Here is a 19,198-nt window from a genome sequence, read left to right as displayed (position 1 = left end):
GTGGGGCCATATCCCTATCTTGGTACCGGAGCACCAAGCCAGCGAGTACATAAACCGCAAGGGGTACTTTTCAATAGTGCTGCAAGCACTGGTGGATCACAAGGGATGTTTCACCAACGTCAATGTGGGATGGCCGGGAAAGGTACATGACACTCGCATCTTCAGGAACTCTGGTCTGTTTCAAAAGCTGCAGGAAGGGACTTTCTTCCCAGACCAGAAAATAACCATTGGGGATGTTGAAATGCCTATAGTTATCCTTGGGGACCCAGCCTACCTCTTAATGCCATGGCTCATGAAGCCATACATAGGCAGCCTGGAGAGTAGTCAGGAGCTGTTCAACTACAGGCTGAGCAAGTGCAGAATGGTGGTAGAATGTGCATTTGGATGTTTAAAAGTGCGTTGGTGCAGTTTACTGACTTGGTCAGACCTCAGCGAAACCAGTATTCCCACTGTTATTACTGCTTGCTGTGCACTCCACAATATCTGAGAAAGTAAGAGGGAGACGTTTATGGCGGGATGGGAGGTTGAGGCAAATTGCCTGGATGCTGGTTACGCACAGCCAGACACCAGGGTGGTTAGAAGAGCACAGGAGGGTGCAGTGCGCATCAGAGAAGCTTTGAAAACCAGTTTCATGACTGGCCAGGCTACGGTGTGAAAGTTCTGTTTGTTTCTCCTTGATGAAACCCCCCCGCCCCTTGGTTCACTCTACTTCCCTGTAAGCTAACCACCCTCCCCACCTCCCTTCAATCACCGCTTGCAGAGGCAATAAAGTCATTGTTGCTTCACATTCATGCATTCTTTATTAATTCATCACACAAATAGGGGGATAATGACCAAGGTAGCCCAGCAGGGGTTGTGGAGGAGGGAAGGACAAGGCCACACAGCACTTGAAAAGTTTAAAACTTATTGAATGCCAGCCTTCTGTTACTTGGGCAATCCTCTGGGGTGGAGTGGCTGGGTGGCTGGAGCCCCTCCCACCGCGTTCTTGGGTGTCTGGGTGAGGAGGCTATGGAACTTGGGGAGGAGGGCGGTTGGTTACACAGGGGCTGTAGCGGCGTGCTGTAGGCTGCTCCTGCTGCCTTTCCTACAGCTCAACCATATGCTGGAGCATATTAGTTTGATCCTCCAGCAGCCTCAGCATTGAATTCTGCCTCCTCTCATCATGCTGCCACCACCTTTCAGCTTCCGCCCTCTCTTCAGCCCACCATCTCTCCTCCCGGTCATTTTGTGCTTTCCTGCACTCTGACATTGTCTGCCTCCACGCATTCGTCTGTGCTCTGTCTGTGTGGGAGGACAGCATGAGCTCAGAGAACATTTCATTGCGAGTGCGTTTTTTTTGCCTTCTAATCTTCGCTAGCCTCTGGGAAGGAGAAGATCCTGTGATCCTTGAAACACATGCAGCTGGTGGAGGAAAATTAGGGACAGTGGTATTTAAAAAGACACATTTTATAGAACAATGGGTACGCTCTTTCACGGTAAACCCTGCTGTTAACATTACATACATAGCACATGTGCTTTTGTTCCAAGGTCGCATTTTGCCTCCCCCCACCGCGTGGCTAACAGCGGGGAACATTTCTGTTCAGCCATAGGCAAACAGCCCAGCAGGAATGGGCACCTCTGAATGTCCCCCGAAGAAAAGCACCCTATTTCAACCAGGTGACCATGAATGATATCACTCGCCTGAGGGTAACACAGAGATAAAGAACGGTTGTTGTTTGAATGCCAGCAAACATATACACTGCAATGCTTTGTTCTACAATGATTCCCGAGTACATGCTACTGGCCTGGAGTGGTAAAAAGTGTCCTACCATGGTGGATGGAATAAGGCTGCCCTCCCCAGAAACCTTTTGCAAAGGCTTTGGGAGTATATCCAGGAGAGCCACGAATGCCAGGGTGAATTAATCATTAAACATGCTGGCTTTTAAACCTTGTATAGTATTTTAAAAGGTACACTCACCAGAGCGGGTCCGGGAGGCAGCCTTGGGCGGGTTCGGGGGGTACTGGCTCCAGGTCCAGGGTGATGAACAGTTCCTGGCTGTTGGGAAAACCGGTTTCTCCACTTGTTTGCTGTGAGCTATGTACAACTTCATTATCACCGTCTTCCTCATCCCCAAAACCTGCTTCCGTGTTGCCTCCATCTCCATTGAAGGAGTCAAACAACACGGCTGGGGTAGTGGTGGGTGAACCCCCTAAAATGGCATGCAGCTCATCATAGAAGCGGCATGTTTGGAGCTCTGACCCGGAGCGGCTGTTGGCCTCTCTGGTTTTCTGGTAGGCTTGCCTCAGCTCCTTAAGTTTCACACGGCACTGCTTCGAGTCCTTGTTATGGCCTCTGTCCTTCATGCCCTGGGAGATTTTCACAAATGTTTTGGCATTTCGAAAACTGGAACGTAGTTCTGATAGCACGGATTCCTCTCCCCATACAGCGATCAGATCCCGTACCTCCTGTTCGGTCCATGCTGGAGCTCTTTTGCGATTCTGGGACTCCATCATGGTCACCTCTGCTGATGAGCTCTGCATGGTCACCTGCAGCTTGCCACACTGGCCAAACAGGAAATTGAAATTCAAAAGTTCTCAGGCCTTTTCCTGTCTACCTGGTCAGTGCATCTGAGTTGAGAGTGCTGTCCAGAGCGGTCACAATGGAGCACTCTGGGATAACTCCTGGAGTCCAATCCAGTCTAATTGCATCCACAGTACCCCAAATTCGACCCAGCTAAACGGATTTCAGCACTAATCCCCTTGTCGGGGGTGGAGTAAGGAAATCGATTTTGAGCCCTTTAAGTCGAAAAAAAGGGCTTTGTCATGTGAACGGGTGCAGGGTTACATCGATTTAACGTTGCTAAATTCGACCTCAACGCCTAGTGTAGACCAGGGCTAAGACACTTTTGAAAATGGAACATAGACTCCTAAATTATTTAAGTGCATTTGAAAAATTTACCCTTGATCTATAGTGTTGTTGTCTACAGCGATGTTAACAGTTTGAGGAGATATAACTGCAGCTTCCAGTTGCCACTGAAACAAATAGGATGTAAATATTAGTCCAAATTCTCTATGTAACAGAGCCTTTGAACTGCTCAGGCAGAGCAAAGATGCTATAATCTGGCTTTCAATATCCAGCAGAGAATTCCCTTGTTGGAGGAGAACTCCCCTGCTGGTACAAATATAGTACAGCAAGGCTCTGTGCCTGTGTCCTCTGCTGTTGGACTGCTTTGATTCACATCAGGGCTGGGGCTGGCCCTGAGAATCAAGGAGTCCTAACTAGCTCCTTCATTCCACCTTTCCCCTTTGCCAAAATGATCTTTGGCTCAATAGATTTCTGGGCCACTGTATCTGACCCTAATATTTCTACCAAAGTAGGCCCTAAACATTTAATCTTATAGTCATAGAAATGTAGGGCTGGAAAGGACCTTGAGAAGTCAAGTCCAGCTCCCTGTGCTGAACCAGACCAAGTAAACCTGGAGTATCCCTGACAGGTATTTGTCCAATCTGTTTTTAAAAACCTCTAGTAATGGGAATTCCACAATCTCCCTTGAATCCTATTCCAGAGCTTAACTACTGATATAGTTAGAAAGTTTTCCTAATATCTAACCTAAATCTCCTTTGCTGCAGTTTAAGCTCATTACTTCTTTTCCTGACTTAAAGGACATGGAGAACAATTGCTCACCATCCTCTTTATAACAGCCCTTAACATATTTGAAGACTGTTATCAGGTCCTTCCTTAGTTATTTTTTCTTAATACTAAAAATGCCCAGTTTTTTAACCTTTCTTCATAGGTCAGGTTTTCAAAACCTTTTATCATATTTGTCGCTCTCCTCTGGACTCAATTTCCCATTTGTCGTCGTCTTTCCCAAAATGTGGTGCCCAGAACTGGACACACTACTCCAGCTGAGGCCTTACCAGTGCTGAGTAGATTGGGACAATTACCTCCCATGTCTTAAATATGACATTCCTGTTACTGCACCTCAGGATATTAGCCTTTTTTGCAGCTGTGTGATGTTGACTCGTGTTCAATTTGTGATTCCCTATAACCTTCAGATCCTTTTCAGTAGTACTAACATCTAGCCAGTTATTTCCCATTTTGTAGCTATGCATTTGATTTTTTTCTTCCCAAATGAAGTACTTTGCACTTGTCTTTATTGAATTTCATGTTGCTGAATTGAGACCAGTTCTTCAGTTTATTAAGGTTGTTTTGAATTTTAGTCCTGTTCTCCAAAATCTTGCGAGCCCTCCTAGTTTGATGTTATCTGCACATTTTATAAGCATCCTCTCCAGTACCCATTATTCAAGTCATCAATGAAATATTGAATAGTAAACCTGGGGCACAGCTGGGGAACCATTTAAAGACTTGCCAGAAACAGACAGGAGTGGAGGAGTTTCATCGCTGCACTGAACGCTAGAGGCGTAAAGGGAACATGATGATGATGACTGGACCCAGGACTGACCTCTCTTGGACCTCATTAGATATGCTCTCCTAAATTGATAGTGAACCACTGGTAACTATTTATCTTTAACAGTCTTTCAACCAGTTTTGCATCCACTTCATAGTAATTTCATCTAGACCACATTTCCCTATTTTGCTTATTAGAATGTCATGTGGGACTGTGTCAAAAGCCTTACTAAATTCAAGATATGTCACATCTACTCTTCTCCCCCCCCCCCACAAGACCACTAAACATGTCAAAGAAGGAAATTAGGGTGGTTTAGCATGATTTGTTCTTGAAAAATCCATGCTGGCTATTCCTTATAAACCTAATATTCTCCCTGTAATTACAAATTGATGGTTTAATAATTTATTCCAGTATCTTTCCAAATATCAAACTGACTGGTATAATTCCCAGAACATAAGAATGGCCATACTGGGTCAGACCAAAGGTCCATCTAGCCCAGTATCCTGTTTTCTGACTGTGGCCAGTGCTAGGTGCCCCACAGAGAATGAACAGAACAAGCAATCATCAAGTGATCCATCCCCTATTGCCCATTCCCAGCTTCTGGCAAACAGAGGCTGGGGACACCATCCTGGCTAATAGCCATTGATAGACCTATCTTCCATGAACTTATCTAGTTCTTTTTTGAACTCTGTTATAGTCTTGGCCTACACGACATCCTCTGGCAAGGAGTTCTGCAGGTTGACTCTGTGTTCTGTAAAAAAAAATATTTTCTTTTTGTTTTAAACCTCCTGCTTATTAATTTAATTTGGTGAACCCTAGTTCTTATGTTATGAGAAGGAGAAAATAACAGTTCCTTATTTACTTTCTCCACACCAGTCGTTATTTTATATACCTCTATTATATCCCCACTTAGTTCTCTCTTTTCCAAACTGAAAAGTCCCAGTCTTATTAGTCTCTACTCATATGGCAGCCTTTCCATACCCCTAATAATTTTTGTTGCCATTTTCTGAACCTTTTCCAATTCCAATATATCTTTGTTGAGATGGGGTGACCACATCTGCATGTAGTATGCAAGGTGTGGGCGTACCATGGATTTATATAGAGGCAATATGATATTTTCTGTCTTATTATCTATCCCTTTCTTCGTGATTCCCAACCTTCGGTTAGCTTTTTTGACTGCTGCTGCACAGTGAGTGGATGTTTTCAGAGAACACAATGACTCCAAGATCTCTTTCTTGAGTGGTAACAGCTAATTTAGACCCCGTCATTTTATATGTATAGTTAGGATTTTGTTTTCCAATGTGGATTACTTTGCATTTATCAATATTGAATTTCACCTGCCATTTTGTTGCCCAAACACCCATTTTTATTAGATCCTTTTGTAGCTTTTCACAGTCTGCCTGGGACTTAACTATCTCAAGTAGTTCTGTATCATCTGCAAATTTTACCACCTCACTGTTTACCCCTTTTTCCAGATCATTTCTGAATATGTTGACTAGAACTGGTCCCACTATAGACTCCGGGGGGAAACCACTATTTACCCCTTTCCCTTCTGAAAACTGACCATTTATTCCTCTCGTTTAACCAGTTACCAGTCCTTCAGAGGATCTTCCCTCTGATCTCATGACAGCTTACTTTGCTTAAGAGCCTTTGGTGAGGGGCCTTGTCAAGGCTTTCTGAAAATCTAAGTACACCATATCCCCTGGATCCCCCTTGTCCACATGCTTGTTGACCCCCTCAAAGAATTCTAGTAGATTGGTGAGGCATAATTTCCCTTTACAAAAAACATGTTGACTCTTCCCCAACAAATTATGTTCATTTATGTGTCTGATCATTTTGTTCTTTACTATAATTTCAACCAGTTTGCCTGGTAGTGAAGTCAGGCTTACCAGCCTGTAATTGCGGGGATCACTTCGGATGTCCTTTTTAAAAATTTGGCGTCACATTGGCTATCCTCCAGTCATTTGGTACAGAAGCTGATTTAAATGATAGGTTATAAACTGGTCGCTAACCAGTTTGGATTGGGAAAGTCGACCGTTGGACTCGTGTTGATGGAAGTGTGCAGGGCCATTAATCGCATCGTGCTCTGAAAGACCATGACTCTGGGCAACGTGCGTGACATTGTGGATGGCTTTGCACAAATGGGCATCCCTAACTGCGGAGGGACGATAGATCGCGCGCACACTCCAATTCTGGCACCAGACCACAAAACCACTGAGTACATTAAACAGAAGGGGTATTTCTCTGTGGTTGTCCAGGTGCTTGTGGATCACCATGGGCATTTCAGGGACATTAATGCAAGCTGGTCCGGAAAGGTGCATGATGCACACATCTTTTGGAACACAGTGCCTGTTCAGGCAGCTGCAAGCAGGGACTTCCTTCCCGGACCAGAAGATCACCATAGGGGAAGTCGAAATGGCATTGTGATCCTGGGAGACCCCGCCTACCCCTTAATGCCGTGGCTTATGAAGCCATACATGGGGCACCTTGATAGCAGCAAGGAGTGGTTGAGTGTGCGTTTAGCCATTTAAAGGCCTGCTGGCACTGCCTATATGAGAGGCTGGACCTGGCTGGACAATATTCCCATGCTTATAGCTGCGTGCTGAATGCTCCATAATATTTGTGAAGGGAAGGGTGAAAACTTCACTCAGGGCTGGGCCACTGAGGCTCAGTGTCTGGAGTCTGAATTTGAACAGCCAGAGACCAGGGCTATTAGAGGGGCGCAGCCCGGGGCCATAAGAATCAGAGATGCCTTGAGGCAACAATTTGAAGCTGAAAGCCACTAGTATTTGCTGCTGTGCTCGGGAGTGCAGTGTTTGTAATGCTGGGAGGTGATTGTGATTGGCACAGACAATGCACTATGAAGGTTTAAGAAAATTGCCTGTTGCTTTGCAGGGCTCTGTCTGCTTTCAATTAATAGAATAAAGATTGCTTTCAAATCAACACAATTCTTTTATTAAAAAACAACAACTGGAGAAGAGAGACAAACCAAAAAACACATCGGCACTGAAGGGGATGGGAGAAGGGAACGTCCCAGAAGGGGGTGGGGTCCTGGGATGGTTAAAGATTTTTATATGGCCAGTATATATATATATATATATATCCATCCAACCTTCTCCTTTGGAGAACAGTGCAGTGGGTACTGCACTTTAGCAGTGCTAAATTGCAGAGGGATGGGTGTTGAGTGCAGTGGTACTGGAATGCTGGCTGTGATGGAGGAGGAGTGGAATGCAGTGGGTACAGACTGGCGCCAGGAGGTTGATAAGAGTGTGTTGGCAGTGTCTGGGGGATGTATAGGAAAAAGTTCTGCGACAATGACTGCAGGAGAGGGTGGGCGTGGAGCTGCTTGGTTTGCAGTGGTAGTGGTGCCTAGAATGTATTTGCTTGGTGCTTCATAATGTTTAAGAACCTCTCCATAGCTTCGTTCTGGCACACCACGTTCTCCTTTCAGTCCCTCTTCTCACTGTCCTACCAATCCTTCGGTTCTTGTTTTTCGGCCGCGGAGTGCATCATGACCTCACGCAGAAAGTCCTCCTTAGTTCTTTGTGGCCGCTTTCTAATTCTGAGCAGCCGTTCAGCTGCTGATAATGAAGAGGGAGACTGGGCTCCCAAGGTCAAATCTATGAAGCCAAAATGCAACATTTTAGAGAAGCAGTATTGTTTGCAACACACAGACCACTGATTCAGTGATTTAAAACTCAGCCACTATTCACATACCAGTCACTAGCTGGCTGACCGCAGGCATTCATTATGGAAGATATCTCGATGGTGAGGGTGAGCAGGGAATCAAGGGAGGGTCTTCTCCAAGACTGCGGCTTCTGCCCTGGCCCTTATTCGGTTCACCTGTGTGCAGCAATGGTCCCTTCTCCCCCAACTCAGTGATGGCAGAGTGCTGCGGAAAAGTTACCCTTAATGGGGCAAGAAACAAAGCAGCTCTGCCAAAGAACCTGTGGCTGTGGATTGCCCAGTATCTTCATGAGAGTTTTCTGTAGATCTCTGAGGCAGATTCTCATGAAGTGAGGGAGTCAATCAACACCCTGTTCCGCCACACAGACTAGGCATGTGGTGGTACACACATCACACAAACACAAGCCTTCTTTCTACAACCCTCCTGCCCTCCAAAATTCACTTCAGCGATTCCCAAAATCAAAGCCACTTACCAGGGGCCTCCTCTTCTGTTTGCGTTTCACAAAATCTGACTGCTGTGACTGGCTAGCATCCTCCAAGATAGAGACGAGCTCCTGGCTGCATGTGTCTCTAGCCTCTGAGTCATCCTTTGCCTCTGCGTCCCCCTCTCCCTCCACATCCTCGTCCAAGATTTCCTCCTCCTGGCTCGGTTCACTCTCGACTGGCACACGAACCACCAAAGTATCTACAGTCACCTTCGCAGTGGAGGTGGAGTCTCCACCAGGAGATACCACTGGAGTATCGCGTCCAGCTCTCTATAGAACCAGCAGCTCATGGGCGTAGCATTGTTGCTGCAGTTTACCTCCCGTGCCTTATGGTAGGCGTTCCGCAACTCCTTCACTTTGACCCTGCACTGCAGTGTGTCCTGGTCATGGCCCCTTTCTGTCATGCATCATGAAATTTGTCAGTAGGTATAATTCCTACGGCTGGAGCACAGCTGGGACTGGACAGTCTCCTCTTCCCAAATGCTGATGAGGTCCTGCAGCTTGGCATTGCTCGAAGTGGGATTGTCTGATGTGTGGAGCAGGCATGGTCACCTGGAAAGATGCACTGAGACCACTGCACGCATCACCGAACACGCAGGAAGGGGACTTTCAAAATTCCCAAGGAATTTAAGGAGCGGGGCTTATGGTCACCCGAGGGCAGGGCAGTAGAGTTCAAACCGATAACCAGAGAGGCAAAAACAGGCATTGTGGGACACCTCCTGGATGCCAGTTGCAGTGCTGTAATTGACCAGGGTATCTACACTGGCACCGCTGCACTGTACCCCCGATGCAGAAAGCTGTAACGCCGTTCTTTGGGGTGGTTGTTTTATAGCCCTGCAGCTGTGCACTTTCTGCTCACTAAGTGTGTACGTCTCGGGAGTTACAATGCAGAAAGCTGTTTTAATGTGTAGAAACTTGCCAGTGTAGACAAGGCCTTATTGTTCCTAGGGAACTATACAAGGGCGATTTGTTCTCCCTGCCTTCCTTTGGGGGGAGTGGATTGATGGGGAACGGAAAAGAAGAGAGAGTTTTGTTTGTATTGAGTTGGGAGACTTTCTTGCTAACATTTTATGTATATATTTTCATTGGTGTCCACAGTGTGTGAAGTATTTTCCAAAAGACAAGAAGGCACAGTCCTTACCCGAAGTGCTCACAGTCCAGTATTGCTCCATTTATTATATTGTGTTTTTATAAACAACTAACATGCATAGAGTGCTTCAGATGTGCCCCTATCAGTATAAATAATAAAGTAATCTTGGTTTGAAGTTGTATCTATTTGTGTGCTACCGTGCTATCTTACTGCAGTTCCATTTGTGTGTTCATTATTTGCTCCGAACCTGCTTCCTGTACTGAAGTGGTATTGCAATGCTAAAGAGTTTATTTTTAGTTTAAACGCTGACACGATTGCATTATTTTTACAGTTTGGGAAATAATCAGACAGCTTTCCCATCTGATTCTTCATGTCATTCACATTTTGTTCCCACTTCTTTGTCCAACTCTTAAAATTTTCTAGATTTAGTTCCAACTTGCTGCGTAATATTGCACAACATGAATGCTTTAGGCTTTGGTTTAACTCTCTTTCAATCCTGATTTCCTGGCTATATACAGAATCTTCCTAAGGAATCTTATTCGCTTAATTGAATTACTTGATGTCTGTTCTACAATATAAAATGTAGTTTTTACTGCATGCAATTTTGAGTGCTTAAACATTACTACCAAAGTGGAAATACATAATTTGAAATGTCAAAAAGACATTGTAATCTTGATTCTCAGGTTTTGAAAAATTTTATCAAACAAGTGAGAAATTAAATTTGTTTAATGCATTTGAAGATATTTGGTTTGCTTTCTCAGAAACAGATGACAAATACATTCAGGGAATTAAAATTACATGGGGACTTGAGGTATTTAGCCCTTGGATCGTTGACAAAAACATGCTACTTGATGTAGAGACCAGTGAAACTTTTAATTTTAAATCTCATGAATCTTCAGGTTTAGAAATAATTACTGTATACCCTTGCAAACCCAGGACTTTCAGATTTCAGATGGTATGTATCCTGTGTCCTTATCCCTGCTAGGTTGCGAGATAGATCCAAAAATTACATATTACTGTTCATTATCTTGATTTCTCCACAAGCATTTCAGTTTCTCTCTCTTGTCCTCCCACCATTTCAGTTTTTATCATTCACTGTGTCAAACAGCTAGATTTAGAAATCAGAGCTGTTTCTGTATACTAACTCAGAGTGGTCCAACTGGTGCAATCAGCTCATGGCCCTCAGAGACCAAGAGTGAGACCAGAGTGACTGAACTGGCGGAGCTAAGGGAGACAGAGGTATGCACACAAGACTTTCAAGAACACGGTACAGTGGTCCCACCCTCATCCTGACAGTATCTGTGCTGTTGAGGAGGCTGAAAGTCTCTGAGAAAGAGAACATCAAACTGGCACAGAGGGAAATGATCCGATAGTTAGAACCTTCCTTGCAGATGATGTCATGGTATTCTCTCACACTGAGGATATTTCTCCAGCGGAAGGTACCACTTTTGTAGGGAAGAGACAGGTATTAGTAATGGGATATTCAATTATTAGAAATATAGCTGGGTTTGTGATTACTGGGAGAACAGCATGGTGAATTGCCTTTGGGGTACGAAGGTTGCAGACCTCTCAAGACATCTAGATAGACTTATATGTAGTGCTGGGGAGGAGCTGGTGGTCGTGGTACATGTAGATACCAATGACATAGGGAAACATAGGAGAGAGGTCCTGGAGGCTAAATATAGGCTGCTAGATAAGAGAGTAAAGTCCAGGACCTCCATGGTAGAATTCTCTGAAATGTTTGCAGTTCCACGTGCAGGGCCAGTTAGACCGGCAGAACTGGAGGATCTAGATGCATGGATATGAGACTGGTGTAGAGAGGAGGGATTTAGGTTTATTAGGAACTGTGGAACCTTTTGGGAAATGAGGAGCTTATACAGGAAAGAGAGGCTCCACCTAAACCAAAACGGAACCAGATTGTTGTCATGTAAAATTTAGAAGGTCATAGAAGAGTATTTAAACTAAGAGCTGGGGGAAAGCTGAGAGGTGCATAGGTGCCCACAGTTTGGACGGATATATCCCTTAAGGGAGGATTTATTAAAGGGGATGCTCTATATCCTAGTAAAGAGAGATGATAGAAGTTTATAAAATACAGGTAGAAATGGAAACAAACAATTAAACAAAGAGTTCCATTAATTTACATCACATAATGGTAGATAGCTAAATTGTGACAAATTTTATGAGTGCTTGTATACAAATGCTAGAACTCTAAATAAACTAAGATTGGTGATCTTGAGAGCTTTGTAGTAAATGAGGATATTGATGTAATAGGCATCACAGAACTTGGGTGAACAATGATAATCAATGGAATACGGTAATACCAGAGTATAAAATATATAGGACTGGAGGAGAGTGGCACTATAAGTGAAAGAAAGCATAGAGTCAAATATAGTAAAATCTTAAATAAATCAAACTGTACCATAGAATCTCTATGGATAGAAATTCCATGCTTGAATAATGAGTATAGCAGTAGTAATATATTAATGACCACCTGACCAGAATGGTGGTGGTGATTGTGAAATGCTCAGGGAGATTAGAGAGGCTACAATAATAGAAAACCCAATAATAACAGGAAATTTCAGTTATCCCTATATTAACTGGGAACATGTCACCTCAGGACAGGATAGAGAGATAAAGTATTTAGATGCTGTTAAAGACTGTTTCTTGTGGGTTCCAGGACTAGCTGCTTCAAAGGGAGAGGTAATTCTTGATTTAGTCCTAAGTGGCGCACAGATTCTGGTCCAAGAGGTGAATATAGCTGAATCACTTGGTAATAGTGACTGTAATGTAATTAAATGTAACATTCTTGTACAGGGGAAATGCCAAAGAAAATAACCACAGTAGCACTTTACTTCAAAAAGGGAAACAACACAAAAATGAGTAATTAGATAAATGGAAATTAAAAGGAACAGTCACAAAAGTGAAATGCCTGCAAGCTACAAGAAATTTTTTTAAAATGCCATAATAGAGGCTCAAACTCTGTGTGTGTGTGTGTGTGTGTGTGTGTGTGTGTGTGTGTTTGTCTCTACAAACACACCAAATTTAACCAAAAAAAAAAAAAAAGTAAGAGCATGAAAAATGCTACTGTCTCTAAACAGCAGAGTTAAAGAGGTGGTTAGAGACAAAAAGACATCTTTAAAAAATTGGAAGTCAGATCCTACTGAGGAAAATAGAATGGAACATAAACTCTGGCAAGTCGAGAATAAAAGTATAATTAGGCTGGCCAAAAAAGAATTTGAAGAGTAACTAGTAAAAGATACACAAAGTAATAGCAATTTTTTAAAAAGTTCATCTGAAGCAGAAAGCCTGCAAAACAATCAGTGAGGCCACTGGATGATTGAGATGCTAAAGGAGCACTCAAGAAAGACAAGGCTGTTGTGGAGAAGCTAAAAGAATTCTTTAAAATGGTCTTCACTGCAGAGAATGTGAGGGAGCTTCCCAGATCTGAGCTATGCTTTCTAGGACTACATCTACACTACAGCCGGGATTGACGCTCTGAGATCAATCCACCGGCGGTCGATTTAACGGGTCTAGTGAAGACGCGCCAAATTAACAGCAGATCGTTCTCCAGTCAGTCCCTGTATTTGACCCCTGTATTCTACCCCTGATGAGAAGAGTAAGGTAAGTCGACGGGAGAGTTTCTCCTGTTGACCCCTTGTGGTGTAGGCCCTGCGGTAACTCGACCTAAGGTACATTGACTCCAGCTACATTATTCATGTAGCTGAAGTTGCATAGCGTAGGTTGACTTAGCGTGGTAGTGTAGAATTAGCCTAAGTGACAGATCAGTAGAGGAGGTTTTGGAACAAATTGGTAAATTAAACAGTAAGAAGTCACCAGGACCAGATGGTATTCACCCAAGAGTTCTGAAGGAACTGAGATATGAAATTGCAGTACTACTAACTGTGGTATATAATCTATTGCTTAATCAGCCTCTGTACCAGATGACTGAAGGATAGCTAATGTAACATCTATTTTTATAAAATGGCTCCATCGGTGCTACTGGCAATTGCAGGCCAGTAAGCCTAATGTCAGTACCAGGGAAACTGATAATTCCGTTCTTTACTATAATTGCAAACAGAGACACAGATGAACATGATATGATGGGGAAGAGTCAAAGGAAATTGTGTCTCACCAATCTATTAGAATTTTTTGAGGGAGTCAACAAACGTGGACAAGGGTGATCCATTGGATATACTGTACTTGGACTTTCAGAAAGCCTTTGACAAGGCTCTTAAGCAAAGTAAGCCTGTCATGGGAAAAGAGAGAAGATCCTCTCATGGACCAGTAACTGGTTAAAAGAAAGAAAACAAAGGGTAGAAATAAATGATCAGTTTTCACAGTGGAGAGAGGTAAATAACGGAGTCCCTTGAAGATTTGTGCTGGGAGTGGTGTAGCTAAATTTTTCTTTTATAAATGATCTGGAAATGGGTAAACAGTGAGGTGGCAAAGTTTGCAGACAATAAAAATGACTAAGTATAGTTAAGTCCAAAGTGGACTGCAAAGAATTACAGGGGATCTCACAAAACTGGTGGCTGGGGAACAAAATGACAGATGAAATTCAATGTTGATAAATGCACAGTAATTTACATAATTCCAACTATACATACAAAATGTAATCTAAATTAGCTGTTAGCACTCAAGAAAAAGATCTTGGAGTCATTGCGGACAGTTCTCTGTAAAGATCAGCTCAATGTGTAACGGCAGTCAAAAAAGCTAATAGAATGTTAGGAACCATTAGTAAAGGGATAGATAGATAATAAGGGGAACATATAATGCCAGTATATAAATCCATGGTACTCCCACAACTTCAGTACTGTGTGCAATTCTGGTCACCCCATCTAAAAAAAGCTATGCTAGAACTGGAAAAAGTACAGAGAAGGGCAACAGAAATGGTTAGGGATTTGTAACCACTTCCACAAGAGGAGAGATTAAAAAGACTGGAACGGTTCATCTTAGAAAAGAGACAACAAGGGGGATATGATAGAGATCTACAAAATCATGAATGTTGTGAAGAAAGTGAATAAGGAAGTGTTATTTATTCCTGCAGTGAACACAAGAACCAGGAATCACCAATGAAGTTAATAACTCAACAATTTTAAAGCAAACATAAGGAAATACTTCTTTCATACAATGCACAGTCAACCTGTGGAACTTGTTGCCAAGGGATGTTGTGAAGGCCCAAAGTATAACTGGGTTCAAAAAAAGAATTAGATAAGTTCATAGACCATAGGTCGATCAATGGCCATTAGCCAAGATGATCAGGGACACAACCCCATGCTCTGGGTGTCCCTAAACCTCTGACTGCCAGAAGCTGGGACTGGATGACAGGTGATGGATCTCTCAGTAAATTGCCCTATTCTGTGCATTCCTCTGAAGCATCTTGCACTGGCCACTGGCGGAAGACAGGATACTGGGCTAGATGGACCATTCATCTGATCCACTATGGCCATTCTTATGTTATGTTAAAACTTTTCTCTGGGGGGTGGATACTAGTTTTCTGTGAGCTACAAAAAGAAATATAATTACAGAGTCTAGAATCACATTTTTTTTAGGATTTAAGTTTTAGTTTTTAAGGCATTAATGGGGTCAAAAAGTAATAAAATTAAATTAAATAAGCATTTTGAGATATGGCTGCTAAAGAGATATCAGTGGGAAGAGAAAAAGCAAAATGATGTAATTTTTCAGGTTGATTAGCTCTCAGTTTAGATAGTCTTTAGTTGACCTGTGTAAGTGCTTTAAAACCAAACAAATACTCTTTTCAACCAGTGGTCTGTGACCCATGCAAAATGAGAAGTTTTCAATCCCCACCATTTATTTTAGACAGTTGTGTAATTTATGCATTACTAGCTGCATCATATTTGTGTATGATCCATAAACTTAATAACATCTCATGCATATGTCATAAGTAACTCTGAGTTTTTCATGTCTATCACTCTTTTATCTTCTTGCATTTTATTTTATTTTATCCCTTATTTATACCTCCTATGGATGTGTGTGCTTGATCAAAACCAATTATTATTTTCCATATTTGAATAAGATTTTTAAATCTAAAAATTTGCAGTTTGTGTGTGTGTGTGTAATATATATAATATATATATATATAAATCACATAAAAATCGTTGTATTAATAATACTTAGCTCTTGTAAGCACATTTCACCCATAGATCTCCAAATGCTTTACAAATAAAAGTGATCATCATTATCCTCATTTTAAAGGTGGGGAAAATTGAGCAAAGAGAGATGAAGATAAACTCATTAATTAAATATTTAATATTGTGACCAGCTGTGGGATCTTTTTAAAAAAAAAAAAAAAAAAAAAGCACATGCTCTTTTGGCTTGCTCTCTATTAAAGAACTGTCTGTGGTATTCTGTTTCCTCACCTGAAACATAACTTTAAGAGCTTTGACCACAATTATATATAACCTGTTTAGCAATTTAATTGTGTGGTTTTGAAGATATAGCTGTTGTGCTTAACATACAGTAAAAATTAACCATTGAGTGGTAGGATCAAACTACTCTTAACCCATCTTTATTATGGTCAGGCAGAACAATTTAAATACTTATTCATCAAGAAAGAATTGTTCATTTGGTGTTGAAAATTAGAATTACTGGTTTATTGGACAATATGACTGCATCTCGGAGCCTGACTTAAGAAGAAGGTTGCTGGAATTGTGAGATTCTTCTCTTTCAGAGATCAATGACCCTTTTGTACAGCCTTCAAAGGAATTTGATTGCAAATTTGTTAGGATTTGCAAGACCACTGGAATACCAGTTCACATAATTCAAAGTAAAACCGTATTATATGCTTGGTTTGGTTAGTTTTAAATAGTAGTAAAAATAGGTGACCTGAAGCACTCTCATTTAAGATACATACATTCAACAAGAACAAATCAACTCCACTCTGCTAGCCAGTGAATCAGCTACAGAACTTTTTTTCATTCTCATTGTCTGTGGGAAGATACCCTTGATCTTCTGCAAAAACTCTATAAAATAAATTGTGTAACTTTTGAATGACACTGTCTACATCTAAATTAGTGGAGAAACAATAGAGCCTTTCACTGGAAATACATTTGTTTATGTCGTCCCATGAGTAATTACATTGTAGATACACGATAATGTTTGTATTTTGCTTTCAGTGTGAAATTCACACTTTCTGGGCTGCCAGAAAATGGGTTACATTAGGAGTTTAGTTTGTAAAATCTTCTATTATTCCATCAATGTTAGTTCCAATTTTAAGTTCACACTTTAATTTTTCTGCTGCTAGGAAAACCAAGAGATTCCCAGTCAACCAGAATCGATTCTAAAATTGTGCCGAAAGTTACCAAAATGACTGTGTCTGGAAAGAAACAAGCTATGGGATTTGAAGTTCCAAGGTAAACCAGGCTTTATCCTCAAGATACTTTAACAGTTCTTCTTTCAGACTGGTGCACCTGTAGCAAGTTTACTTCTTTTTTATATATTTTTTACAGAGTTTTTAGTGTACATTCTGCAAAACTAACCATCTTGGCTTCTTGTTTGACTCATAATTACTTTCAGAAGAAGGCATCTCACGTTGTGAGTTTAACAAATCCTTTCACTATGAATAGTGCAGAGATATCAACTAGTCAGATTATTTAAACATCCGCTTCATAGAATGCTAACGCTTATCTTTCTGGAGGCTAGTTTATTTAAAAATAAATTTTCTAAATGGAATTATGAGACAAGTCACTAAAAACTATAATTGGTTATTCATTGAAAGGAAATAGCTTAAACAATGAGAACATAATTTATGGGGAAAATAATCACTTCAGGCTAATTGCCCTCCATTGCACATGCAACTTCCATTGCCTTAAGTGTAAGGCCTATACACATTATATTAGAAGGCAGAATTTGGCCATTTTTGTGCTTTCTTTAAAAAAATACGATGATTGAGCAAAATTAGAAGGGTCAGATTAAATTAGGAGTTGTTGAGGAGTAGTCTTTCCTTTCACAGACTAAAGACCAAACAGATTAAAGAAAACAGTTCTGAAAATAAATTCTAAGTTCAGAGAGCTGAATCTTTAATAGTAAGCGACTAATAGCTAAGTGTCATACATTGCAACAGTAGAATCTCCTATTCCTTTTTTTATGTATTTAAAAAAGGAAGTTAATGGAAGATTTAGTTTTAGAAATATATCAGGAATAAAGGGAGCGTGAAGTTGAGCTATGAGAGCATTTTGTGGGAAGTCAGCTTTCTTCCATAGTAAAACTCATTCATTTGATAGGAAAAATTTAGCAGCATGTTAAGTGTCTGAATCAGAAAAAGGACATCACAAGCACCAGCAAAAAAAACTGCCCTGCACGGCTCATCGGTGTGTACAACTCTGCTCTGGAGGGATCATTTTATAAATGTTCATGTGCATTCTGTGTTCTGCCTCTGCTAAGACTGCCAAGAAAGTTGGCAATTCTGTCTGTTACAGGATTTTCTATACTGTCCATCAACCATGCTATCTAAGGGCAATTAATTCCAATTGTGATAGTGGTTTTGTAATATGGTGTCAGCTCATGGGGCATGCACTGAGACTATAATTTCACGCAGGACATTGAATATTCATCAGGTGGCAATAACTACTTTTAGCTATTTACCTGGAGCAAATTATAATCTGTGAGTTGGAAGTTGAATCTAACATGTAACTCCTTGAGTCTTTCAAAATCCTGCCACTACTGCTGGGGAATCTGTGAAATAGAATTAAGATATGACCAGTGACACACATCTGTTCATAGTAACCAGTGACTCTGGGTGAAATCTTTTTCCCCATTGAAATCAGTGGCAAAACTGTCATTGACTTCAGTACGGACAGGAGATCACCCTCCCTCTCTAGTGTTTCCTATGGCACCTTTTATAGTCTGTGGTTCTGCATGGGAAGTGGTAAAACTTGTTGCTCTGAGTAAAAGTTTCTAAAAAAGAAAGAGAAAAAGTAGATGGAAGTGATCAAGTTCTCCATCCTTCAACAGTCCTATAAGGATTGTAGGAATAGTTTTGTTTTTTAAGTGCCCAACAAAAATCACAATTAAAAATCTTCTTATTAAAAAAACAAAAAAAAAAGGCAGGTTGGAGCTGCCCATGCATGTACCGTTGGTTGAACAACAGCCACACTTTGGGTTCCTGTGTTGTCCATTTCTTGGGGCAACAGAGAGGTCAACTCTGGAAGACTACTCCCATATCCAGAGGCTAAAGTAAATTCAGGATAGGCAGCTGGTGGTCCATTTTCTTCTTGAAATCGTCAGTAGTTTTGGCAGGATTGTCACTTGAGTGACCCTGAACTGGAACTGTATATGCCTCCCTTTTAGTGGTGGTGCCGTTTTCTATTATAGCAGTCCTCAACTCTGAAGTAACTACTTGTCATCGAGCTGAGTTTGAATGCTCAATATTCTGAGAGAGGTTTAATTTCTCATGCAGTACTTCCTTTAAAAATAGTTGGGAACGTTATAGAAGTGATGCATTAATTAGGATGGGGGAAGGCTTTGTTCTGTGCAAAAAGCTACCATTATTTGAATGGAGCCTGCCTTCTTAATGGAGTTTACTCTAG

The 19,198-nt window shown here is 41.5% G+C and overlaps 1 protein-coding gene across 4 annotated transcripts in view; it reads left to right on the top strand.

The window, feature by feature from the left end:
- Positions 1-19,198, top strand: part of HBS1L (HBS1 like translational GTPase) — a 122,634-nt gene that overhangs the window by 67,897 nt on the left and 35,539 nt on the right. For all 4 annotated transcript variants that reach the window (XM_038397311.2, XM_043511010.1, XM_043511009.1 and 1 more), the window contains one exon: positions 16,915-17,023. In XM_038397311.2, the coding sequence (XP_038253239.1) occupies positions 16,915-17,023 (109 nt within the window). The remainder of the gene's footprint in view (positions 1-16,914; positions 17,024-19,198) is intronic.

Source organism: Dermochelys coriacea, chromosome 3 (assembly GCF_009764565.3).
Source record: "Dermochelys coriacea isolate rDerCor1 chromosome 3, rDerCor1.pri.v4, whole genome shotgun sequence".
NCBI classification, from domain to species: Eukaryota; Metazoa; Chordata; order Testudines; family Dermochelyidae; genus Dermochelys; species Dermochelys coriacea.
The sequence above is the reverse complement of the archived record's forward strand: the minus strand, read 5'-3'. Positions and strand labels throughout refer to the sequence as shown.